This window comes from Ischnura elegans, chromosome 10 (assembly GCF_921293095.1).
Source record: "Ischnura elegans chromosome 10, ioIscEleg1.1, whole genome shotgun sequence".
NCBI classification, from domain to species: Eukaryota; Metazoa; Arthropoda; class Insecta; order Odonata; family Coenagrionidae; genus Ischnura; species Ischnura elegans.
In genome coordinates, this window is record NC_060255.1 from 58,524,182 (window position 1) to 58,536,618 (window position 12,437).

The 12,437-nt window shown below is 39.0% G+C and overlaps 1 protein-coding gene across 1 annotated transcript in view; it reads left to right on the forward strand.

Annotated features, from left to right (window-relative positions):
* The window catches only part of LOC124166785 (ATP-dependent DNA/RNA helicase DHX36-like), a 45,621-nt gene that overhangs the window by 16,053 nt on the left and 17,131 nt on the right, over positions 1–12,437 (forward strand). The window contains exons 6-11 of the mRNA XM_046544464.1: positions 1,362–1,536; positions 3,010–3,158; positions 4,252–4,374; positions 9,963–10,174; positions 10,650–10,727; positions 11,390–11,576. Of these exons, the coding sequence (XP_046400420.1) occupies positions 1,362–1,536; positions 3,010–3,158; positions 4,252–4,374; positions 9,963–10,174; positions 10,650–10,727; positions 11,390–11,576 (924 nt within the window). The remainder of the gene's footprint in view (positions 1–1,361; positions 1,537–3,009; positions 3,159–4,251; positions 4,375–9,962; positions 10,175–10,649; positions 10,728–11,389; positions 11,577–12,437) is intronic.

The window sequence follows — 12,437 nt, forward strand, 5'->3', positions numbered from 1 at the left end:
GCGAAGGAGCAAGGGAAGAACACGTCCGATCTTGCATGTGACGTCGTTGCCTTCAAAGCGAAGGGGCAAAGGCGCAGCAATTTGATACACGCAGTTTGCGTTGCCTGAAGTTTCCAGTCCGTCTCATCTTGTTTGAATGCGCTTATGCCACGGTTGTTTCTTCCGAAATTGTGCTGTTTGGACTATGTTGAATATTAGTAGCCTTGCTTTAACGATAAATCTTTGTGTCAATCAATTAGAGTTTAAAAAAACTTAAATGCTGTCAGATATACGTTGCGTTAGGTCTCATTTTTTTTAGAATCTCTTGCGTGTCATACAATTGCTGAAAGCAATCGAGATATCTTCGAGCTCAGTAGGTGACTCACCTAGCATTTGACCTCCAGAAACTGGGAGCATTGAACCTGGTAGACCGAAAAAGGTCAGTTGGTGAGATGGGGTAGGGATGAAACACATTTCCATTGTTCCTCTGTAACTTGATATTTTCCTATGGGGTCTCGGAAAGGAAAAAAAAAACGGCAGATGCATTGGCTGATGGAGGGCTGAGGGTGGTTCTGTTAAATCTACGACGTGGTTATTATCCTACGGCGCTGAAATTGCCCCGATTGTGGTCCAATCTCTTGGGAAGGTTCATGCTATGTGCCTGTGTTTTGCCTTAAAATTTTCCACGGTTGCGATTCTATTGCAATACTCCTGCGAGAGCTTTTAAACAAAATTGTTCATGAGTAGGCATAGCATCGTAGAGCAACGGCGTGTGCGAAGAGAGGATCGGAACTCTTTCTATTCCCTCTTATGCCGCTATTACCGCCGCAATGCCGCTATTATTGTTGAAATTCCAGGCATACGTCTGCAACACCACACAATAGGATAAAAAATGCCGCAAAATTTTTTTTCTTTATAGCTTCGATACTCAAAGTAGGGGTGCGCCTCTTACACACGCTTATACGGTATTATTTCAGGCCTGGGACGCAGATAATATACGAGGTTACTCATGTCGAAAGGATTATGCTGAAAGACATCAGAACAGCTTTCATTGTTTTCATCGTCTTCAGAATAATGTTAGATGGCATCCAGTGTGTGTTAATTTTTTTTATAAATGCCATAGAGCCATGAAGCTAATCTTCTTTCCAAATGCACGATGTAATATTTGGATAATTTTTGCTGTAAATCGGCCTTTAGTCATCCATTCTGTTCGCATGAATGCTTGGGTCTTCCTGTGAAACAGTGACCCGTATTCTGCATATGTATAATGAACTCCCCATGAATTAAGCCACCAATTTTGCATTGAATGGGTTAAATGGAGGTTTTCCTGCGTAAGCTGTCAGAATTGGCAAAGTGCCCATTCGCTTGTAATGTGATTGCAGGAAGATGCCGCGCAATCGAGGCAGCATTCTCTTCTGCACGACAGGCGTCCTGCTCGAGTGGATGAAGTCGGACCAATCGCTCGCCTCTGTCTCACACCTCATCCTTGACGAGATCCACGAGCGAGACGTGCATTCAGACTTTGTCATCGCCATTCTCAAGGGAGTCATGCCCAAGGTGACTGCATGGTCAATTTCTGTGCATGTGGATCAACGTAGACTCTGTTAGATGGCCAGCTGTAAGAGAATGCATATCACCTGCTCAACCAGTCTTTTTTTTTTTGACACATTACCAGCTTAAAACTTACGTTATCATGAGTTATCATCATTGAAACTTTGAGCGCACATAATGTATACCCTGTTCCTACTTACTTATATCTCAAGATTTTTCCTCAAAATTTTCTTGGATGGAATTTTTATATTTTGACACTTGCTAGGAATGCATTGCAGTAGTTGCATATGGTTTTTGGTGCCACCCAAGCTTTTATCAAGACTCAGATACTCATGGGGGTATAGTGGTGCTTGAAAACTCAGTTGGCATGGAAGATGAGGGGCTGTATTTTGGCACAATGATCTTATCCTTCTTTTCTTGGACAAGGTAGTTTTTTGTGCCAGTTCGATGAAGGAATTTTAAAATCAATTAGAATTGATTTCTAGGAAACATCTCATGAAACCATCTAATGTCACATTCCTCTTCTCCTATGGACCCACATGAGTCATCTTTCATAGAGGAAGAAGAAATTCTACGCCTCATTATCCCTGACCTTAAGACGTAAATGAAAGATTCTTCACTGCTAGAAGAAATCTCTTCATCAGAGGTCTCTGATGGCAAATCTCTGTTATCCTCATGGAAGAGAAAATCTTCAATATCCTTACTTTTCACACGTTTAGACAGATATGTCACGTGGACAACCCTAAAAGAAATTTTTGAGGTTGTATCAAAATGAAAAATTATGCATTTTAAATTACTATACCTACTCCTCCAACATAAAACAGCATGTAGAATAGAGGGCTCATGGTTCAGGAAAACTTTACTTTACTTTACCGTATATCTCTGAATATAGTCCCTCTCTAAATATAATCCCCCCCCTAATTTTTGAGGCTTCCATTTCGGAAAAAATTTAAAAATGCATTTAATTGAAGTCCCCCCCTTTACTTTTACCATGGGCATTTTTTGGAAAAAGAGGGGGACTATATTCAGATAAATAGGGTAATTCATGAAATAAAATTATTTGCTTCATCTCCTTTTGCCACCCTATAGCTTTCGATATAAAAAAATTTACTACCTGGCCTGATTACAGCCCGACCGGATGGTAGAGCCTTAGCTCTGACCCAAATGGAAAATTGTTGAGCCCTGTAAATCCCTAGTTCAACTATTCATCACCCATGTGTTTCTCGGGTGGTAAAGTTTCTAATCCCTTACTACCTGCTCATGAGACATGGGGAATGGGTACCTACATTGGTGAAGTTTTGCTTCTAAGTATTCAGTGACATTGTGCCTGCTGCTAGTATGATATGGTCATTCAGAGCTTCAAATTTTGTTTCCTCCTCCCTGTTGACTATGGTGCTAATGTACATATTTGTGAAAGAACCATTTTAACTTCAATACACTATACTATAAGCTCTCATTTCATTTCTTGTTTAATTCCAGAGGCCAGACTTGAAACTAGTACTGATGAGTGCTACACTGAATGCTGATAAATTTTCCAAGTATTATGACAACTGTCCATTTATAAACATTCCTGGCTTTACATATCCTGTGAAAGAGTACTATTTGGAAGATGTCCTTGAAATAACCAGGTATCTGTGCAAATTAGCTTTTCTATGTGCCTTGATAGTTGTCAATATTCGTTTCAGTTTGAATGCCATCTTAAGAATGCTCTATTGTGAAAATATGCTGAATCCTTAAAGCCAATTCTAATGCATACCTATGAGCCTCCATTTGGTGAAGTTTTGCTTCTAAGCATTCTGTGACAATGTACCCGCTGCTATTATGATATGGCCATTCAGAGCTTCAAATTTTGTTTCCAATCGGAACCTTTTACATTGTCATTTGTTAAAAGCAGCATGTTTAAAATAATGGAAAGGCCATGAAGAATTTGTGGAAATTAGTAGAAATGGGGATTTTTTATTGAGTAGATTTGCTTAGCTCCACCACATTAGTGATTTCTGCCTTCCTCTCTCCTTTCCCCAACAGGAATGGAGTATTTCTATGTATCATGGTAATTAATGAATTTGTTTTCATTTATTTTTATGTTTCAATCTTTCACAATATTCTCAAAAGAACACACGTTAAAGAAAAGCGTACTTTGACTCATTGGTTATGGCATATTCTTTTGTTTTGGCCGCACCAGCCAGCTGTCAGCTTGTTAATTTAAGAGGTGGCAACCCCAACACTGGTCCTTACCTTGTAAAAACTCATGCTTGAGTAATCTGTTATAATTTCATGTACCATAATGTGGAATAAATATATTATTATAAATATTATTAATAGTTGAAGGCCCCTGAGATTAATGCGAACTGAGTGTATTGGGCAAATTCAGGGGAAATGAGTGCTCAGAGCACTACCACAACAGCTGTGGAATTTTCCCCTGAATACGACCACTATGTAGCAGCTCATTGTGAGTGCTGAGTCATTTATCTGAGTGGTCTTTTCGACCACTACGTGACTGAGTGCTCATCTCTGATTTGCAGAAGCTCAAATATTTGTTCTTGGTGGCCAATGGTATATTTTTTTTAATGATTCAAATGCTCCACATTAGTGCTCAAACGACTTTTCCCATTCAGCGAGGCTTAGAAAGTGAGATGTAGCTATCCACTCCTATGCTCATGGAGAGCTCTGAGCTCTCACCTCCCTTGAATGAACTCACTGACTCCTGTGTTTTGTTTGCAGGTTTACGATTGAGGAGGGGCGTGCGTCTCGTGAGGTTGAGGGCTGGCAGAAGCATCTGAAGCACAACAAGGCAAAGATCGCCAAGAACCAAGAGTTCCGAGACTGGATTAACCCTCACATCAGGTGCGGTTGAGAGCTAACTGTGGCAGACCAACAAGAAGTATTGGCATTATTTTAAGGAATTGGCTATGGAGTAGCCAGCGATGTACCTTTACGAAGTCATGCCCAAGTGCACTTGAGAAGTGAAAATTCCGTGGAGGAAAAATTGTTTGGGTAGGGATTCAAACTCATTGTTCTCAAATATGGACCAGAATTTTTGACCTCTTTAGCTATGTAGCCATCTTCTTTCCTTGTGGAGTTTTGTTGGATTTAGAGGTGAGCAAGGTTTAGACAAGATGGTTTATGTGCCTATGGTGAAAGCCCTAGTGTACAAACTTCTGACTTGGGGACGATGATGCTATGTGAACTAACCAATCGCTTTACGGCATTATGTGTCTAGCAGCATAAGCCATCTTGTCCCTGAAAGCTTACAAAACTCCTCTAGGGAAGAAGATGCCTTGGTAATTTTAGAGGTAGAACTCCTGGAGTGAATTCGCAAGATATGAGGTTGAATCTAGGTCAATGCTAATGATATTTCCTCTCTGAAATTTTTGCACTTTGTTTTGATATTGGAGTGCATTACAATTACTTTCTTCCTTTGCGGATTTTTTATTCAAAATACAAAAATATTATTAAAATATCCCATGCAGAGAAGACACGTGTGGAGAATGTCAGGAGACCTAAGAAGATTTAGTTGACTTCATTCTAGTGAGGCAAAGGTTCAGGAACTAAGGAAAGGATAGCAGGAGCTACCCTGGGGCAGAAATTGACAGTGACTGTAACTCAGTAATGATGAAATGCCTCTTCAAATTTAGTAACTGAAGAAATCAGTAAAATATCCTCAAGGTGAAAAAAATGGAGGCTATGAAGAACAAAATAGGAGAGAATGTTACCTTGTAAAACATGGTAGTGGACTGGAGGGAGCAGCTGAAGAAAGCCTTGGTAGAAGAATAGTCATCAAGAAAAAACATGGATCATGGAAGAAGATTAGTCGTAAAGTGAGCAAGGCTGGAGAAACATGAAGAATATTTGCGAATGTGCCAAGAATAATCTTGTTCATGGAAAAGTAGAAGCTGCCTATTGGATATTGAGGAACCATTTCAAGGAAAGGGGTGTTAGATGTAATATCCCAAGGGACAAAAATAGAGGACTAATGATCGAAAATGGAGACCAAGAGAAGAGATGGAAAGAATATCTGAAAGAGTTGCACAATGGAAACAGTCTGAGAATGAAAGCTATCAAAAAAGAATAGGGAGTGTATTAAGATGACCAGGGAGCTCCAGTTTTAAGATCGGAATTTGATGCGGTAGTAAGAGACTTATGGATGAATATAGCATCTGGAATAGAAGATATGTATTCCAGTATAGGTAATCAAAAATGCAGGAGAAAAGGCCTTAAACCAGCTATAAAAAAGTTACAAGTGAAATGTATTCAACTGGTGGAATACCTAAGGACTTGGAGAGGAACATCATAATCTGGGTTCCCAAGAGGAAAAGAGAGGAGAACTGTGAACATTTAAGGACTGTAAGCCTGACAACACATGTGATGAAGACACTGACAAGGATCATCTACAGAACAATAGAATGAAGATCAGAGTACCTGGATGAGGACTACTTCGGATTCATTAGAAGCAAAGGCACAAGAGAAGCAATACTGACTCTTCGGCTGCATCTAGTGAAGAGAATGGAGAAGAAAAAGCCCATCTTTGTTACACTTGTAGATTTAGATAAGGCATTTGACAATGTATAATGGAACTTAATGCTTAGAATCGTGAATGAAATTGGAACTGTTACGGTGACAGGAGAATCATCCACAATTTATACGAAAACCAAGTAGCAGTTATAAAACAAGGACCCAGCTGTGAAGAGCAAGAATTAGAAAAGGAGTCAGGCGAGGGTGTGCTTTGTTACCTTTATTTTAAGGTTTACATTGAGAAAGCCATTATGGAAATAAAAGAAAAAGTGTCATGACTGAATACACCCATGCCTCGTATAGCACAAGGGATGCATTCCTTGGGGTCTTTGCGCTATACGAATTTGCATAAATGAGAGCATTTTAACATTGGGAAGATAGGGATGCGTTCCTGGTATAATGGGTGTTGGGTATCGAATTTCCTCTGAACCATATACATATACAGTCGGATCCGGATTTAAGGTCTTCGCATTTAACGTTTTTCCGCATTTAGCGTTTATTTTTTTGGGTCCCGATTCATTCCCTATTAGGGCAATGTAAAAATTATCTGTATTTAGTGTTTCCGCATTTTGCGTTTTTCCACATTTATGGTCGTAAAAATTTGTCCCGCTCATGATTTTTTTGCCCGATTTAATGTTTTTTCATGACGGTTCATCCAAATCTTCGAATTTATGCTCACCAACAAGAACAGTCTCATGAAAGTTTACCAAGAGTCGATAGAATCTACCAGAGAACGCTTCTTCGACTGCTTTCTTCCGCGAGCGCAGCGTTGCGACCTTTAACTCGCAAGTTGGGTGATTTGTCTTCTCGTAACGTTTCGCTCCCCTTCTGATCCAAACACCAGGAACTTTTTGTATCAGATCCGATCTAATGGAGCAAAGTCATCCCTTAATAACCTCGAACTACCTTATCCTTCACTTCTTGAACTTGACTTCGATGTTACGTTACGACTGATGACACGAGTTATCCTCCGAGGGCCGCTACAATAATGGTTTTCTCGTTATGTTTTCAATTGATGGCTTATGCCCCTTTCAACTCTACTCCCTACGGGCAGTCGATTATAAGCCCAATATTTTTTCAGTCGGCTACTTTCTCTGTTCAAAAGAGGAGGCCCAATATCAAAGTTCACTAGAAGATTCTTTCTATAATCCATTCCAAGGTCAGTTTCCACGGAGGAACAGAGGAAGTGTTTCCCCTGTCATGACCGTGAGTGAGAGCATTCTTTCCCTACGGAAAAACATTATTTTACATCATAATTTAGATATCCCGGAGCCAATTTATCGACATGCGGCTGGTTGATATCGCTGTCGATTCAAAAATATTTATCTGTTGCTAATTAATGTCAAAAGAGAATGACAATCGGAGTTTTGACGAACTATCACGGTCCATGACTCTAAATAAATCGCTCATGCTGGAAAAAAAATCACCGCATACTCACGGTAGAATAGATGAGCGCGGAAAAATACGAAAATCCGGCAGGTATTCCTTGGTGGTTGACTTCGACATCATAACCCTGACGAAATTGCCAAACTCCAGAGGCACTGACAATTTTTCGGATGAAATCCAGTTCTGTTGAAGATTAAACCTTTTCACTTAACAGAGTTTAGCTAATCGTTATCCAAGGTCCAACCAAATTTTATTAAAAGCTGCCGAGAAACAAGGCGAGTCGGAGTCAAGGTGATCAGCGCGCCGCGTAAGCAACTTCTCCCGGCTCCATTCGACCTGCATAAGGCCGCGGATATATGACAACGAATCTGGTGTTATCATCGAGTTGAATCACCATCGACTTGTACGCATACTAAAATAAGATTCTACTTTTTTGGATGACCTCGAAATCCAAAATGTGCGCATAGGAGGCTTTTTAAAGGCTCATAAATCCCTTGTTTCGCCGAGGCAACAGAAAACGTTAAGTTGGCAAAATTCCAGAAAACCTCCCTTTTACCAGATATTCGGTAGTTGAGAATTCGGGATTAGCGATCTTCTGCTGTCCCTTTATTTCACTCATTCCTCATGATTTTTCGAGTACCTACTTACACCTTTTCTTATTATATTAGAAATGCTATAGTCACCTACATGTCACTTCTACAGAAAAAATTCTAAATTTCATCGAGACCTCTGAAATATGCATAAAAATGGAATCACTAATGTCCATAATAATAATCTGTGTGGGAATGCTTTTAAGTTGATGTTTATTAGAATTTTCTTAAAATATTTCATTAAAACAATTGTCATCCTCTCATTACTTATTTGTACTACCCATTTTTTTTAGCTAATTCCTGAAAAGTATTATCCAACCTTCATAGGGCAGAGAACATTTCATTAAAGAATTTTTTGCTGCATTCAGCACATTTTAGTTACTTAAAATAATATTTTTATTCATAAAAAGCCATTCCAATAATTACAGACCCTAAAACCTGAAATAAAATGGCAGGTCCTCATTTAGTGTTTTTCCACATTTAGTGTTTTAAATTTTGTCCCCCCTGAAAAACCTTAAATCAGGATTCTACTGTATTCATATTAATAGCCTTAAAAAACCTTATTCATATAAACCTTTAAAGTTTAAAATATCTTCAAAGATAGTAGGCAAGCATTCAAAGACTTTTATTCTCGTAAAAAAAATTCATACTGGCTTTTGAAATTCCTCCTGTTGTGCGGGTGGGCTACCATCTGCTATCTCAGGGGTTCACTGGCTTTAATTTGAAGTCCCCCAAGGCATTAGCAGCTACGTTAAACAGTCTCTAAATGCCTTGTAACTTCACCCAATTTTCCTTCCCTGACAGTGAATGAACGAGATTGCATTCTTTTCAAAACAATATCGTCTCATCAGCACTAAAAACTAGTTAAGAGGGAAAGGAGCCCCTTTCAATCACAGCTTGGAGTTCATCAGAAAATGTTGTGGTGACTGCGCTATCAACACTTGCAGATTCATCTGATATCGCCGCACTGAAAATACCTGCTTGCCGTTTAAAATTTTGGAACCAACCGGAGCTTTCACTAAATGTCTCAGAGCGATTACCACCCTCGTCTTTTTGTACAGATTCACTATGAACTTTCTGTATGTGTTGACCGCTTGGTTGAAGTTGGTGCGGCTGAGGTCATTGATATTGACAGTGGGAAATTTAAGAATGGAAGTAAGGAAATAATTGAACACAACTTAATTTGGAGTATGTTTCTGGAGAGATCAAGGGTGGAGACTTTCAAATATGATACTGCAGAAGAATACCAAGAATAAAATGGATTGACCAAACAAGGGGTGAGGAAGTCCCAAGAAGTGTAGGATAGAAGAGAAGCCTTGTGAAAACCATGGCAAGAAGACAAAATGATGTTATCGGCCAAATCTTGAGACACGATGGCATGATGAGACAGTTGTTTTGGGAGAAGTAAATTGCGAATATGGAAAAGGAACCTTGAATGCAATTTATGGAGCAGTTAAAGGTGGATTTGAAAGAGAAGACTTGTATGACGAGATATGTACGTGGATTTGAAAAGATTAGCTGACAGGAAAATTAAGTGGAGAGCTACCTCAAATCAATCTTGGGATTGTTGACTGGTGATGATGATGATGTTGTAGCTTAAGGCTTTCACAATAGTCATACAAAGTTTCATTTTATTTTCCCTTCTGAAATTTATTTAACAATACAAATGTACATATTTACTCCTTACTTTTGATCCACAAACCTGACAAAATCAATGTTTAATCACCCTCTTGCTCTATTATTGTTTAGTATTATGAGTTATATCTTAATTTAAACTAAAAAAAGGAGTAAGAATTTTGTTGTCGTTTTTATCCCTTCCTCTTCATCTTAGGAATTCCGTCAGTAAAATGCAATTTTGGATCTGAGTGAATGACCTCAATTGTTTCTTAAACAGCTAAGCCCTCATAACCAATACATACTACTCTCTCTCTCTCTCTCTTGCAGACAGCTTGCTTATGAAGGGAGGTATTCAAAAAATGTGTTAGACTCTCTGGCCTTGCCTGAGTCAGAGGAGTTGAATATTGATCTGATAGCCCTTCTGATTCAGCACATATGCCTCAACAATGAAGATGGTGCTATTCTGGTGTTCCTTCCTGGTTGGTCGGAGATATCCACTCTTCACAACCGCCTCACTGACTCGGGCAATTTCCCCAGGTGTTAGTAGAGATTTCATTTTCATATTTTGCCTTCACATTACAATTGCATGCCATCCATCACCAAATATGCTTCAACACTAAGATGATGGGATGGGTCATTTTGAACCATTAAACATGTTCATAATTGAATTTAACTACTAATTTCTTTTAGTATTCAACGACTCGACTCAAATTTTTTAGTACTCCTTCATCCCTATAAACTACCAACATGTATCGAAACTGTAGATTAATTAATTTGTTCAAAATCAGATTGAAAAGACATTTGATGTCCAAGTTGTATTATTCTATTGAAGAATATCTAACTTATTCCATTAGCAATGATTAGCATGAATATTTAGAGTGTACTTTTGTAGCTCATTTAGGTACACATATTTTCATTTATGTATATTTTGAAGTGCCTCTGGTACTATTCATTTTTCATGTATGAAATTCTTGGACTTATGAGCAATATCATCATTTGTTTTCCTCCCCTCAGCCAGATACATCATAATTCCTCTCCATTCAATGATGCCTACCGTGAACCAGAGGGAAATCTTCAACCGTCCTCCACCTGGTGAGTCATTAACAGCTTCTGCTCTTTCTTCGGGTTTAAGGTTTTTGTCTCGCTTGGTCTTACTTGACTAAAAATTCCTTGCTCACACATTTTTCATTTTGTAATGAAATAAAGAGAATTTAAAGTATACCGGGACTAGCCGCGGTGATAACTTATACGGGAGTCACCCGCAATGCACAATCGTGCGAGGAAGTAGGGAAGAATGACGCCTCGGTAGCTTAACTGGCTAAAGCACTCGACCGTAAATCGGGGGATCTGGGTTCGAATCCCGGTCAAGGCGGATGATTTTTTCTCTGTGGATCTTTCGCACATAAAGAGAATTTGCCAAAATTGTTCAAGAACAGTGCCCAAGGCGCAATCACCTGGTCGAATTTGGGTTGATTGACCACTTACCTAAAATACGTATTCAATCAATATTGCATAATACATTAAATTTTAGTCGTAAGTTCAGTCAAGGCAGCAAATATTTTTAAGATCGTCAAAATACAGCAGAAGTCATGCATTAATGTACTGTTTGCAATGTAATATTTTATAAAAAAAGTTTTCTAATAACATTTTTGAATAATATACAGTACTTTCATTGTGATTCTCCTTTGTATGTCTGAATCTTTGGTTTCATCAAGTTTGTTGGTCATTAAGTTTTAATGTTTTCTTCCTCAAAGGTGTTCGTAAAATCATCATTGCCACAAGTATTGCCGAGACTAGCATAACAATTGATGATGTAGTCTTTGTGGTGGATTGTGGGAAGACTAAAATGAAGAACTTTGATGTGAAGAATAACATAGCGACGTTGGAACCACAGTGGGTGAGCCTGGCCAATGCCCACCAGCGCAGGGGACGAGCTGGCAGGTATATTCACTTCCCCCACAAACACCCCGGCATGTTCAAGATTTTTTCACATGGGGTCCAAGAGTGCTGATGTTCTCCCCTCTGTAAATTTAGTCTCTTATAAGAACTTCGACCTTCTTTATGGGTGTTGGCATGCTACAAAGCACAATTAAAGGCCTTTACTCTATCCTATCTGACAACCTTACCAATGATAGAATCTTCCCCAATGCCTTCACTTGGTTTTAAAAGACTACGTAATCCACTACAAAGGTTTTAGTCATACTCTCACTCTACTATGTTTTAGGCATTTTGAAAGGATGATAAATTTCTGCTTTCTAGTATGAGTTTAGGTAAAGTGACCATACGTCCCGGTTTACCCGGATATTCCAGTTTTCAGAACGCTTGTCCTGGTGTCCCGATGTTCCCCGCGACAGGGAAATGTCCTGGTTTTTGACTTGCATCTGTGTGAAATACTGAAACTTTTACTTTGCGTTCTTTTATAAATTTGTTGCCCTAACAAAAGTACGGCATTCATTCAAGGTTATTATTAAAAAAAGACAAGAAAAATTATCCCATCAGCTTTTTACTGTTATTATTTTAGTCATCTACAACAACAGGACATTTTACGGCTCTTTAATTATTGTAGTTTAAGCTTCCCTGCCAAAGCGCTGCTCAGGCACAAGTGCGTAGGTACGAACTACGGCAGGTATCAGTTAATCTCAGAGATCTGACTGAACGTCAAAGCAGGAGATTCGCGGTCGCATTGTATCTAATATGGATATTTCGACAGTCTCCGGAAGACAGACGGTGCGTCAGCTGTCTTTTTTATTGGTTTCTAAATGAATGCATATAAACTAAGTTAAAAGAACTTGATAACGACAA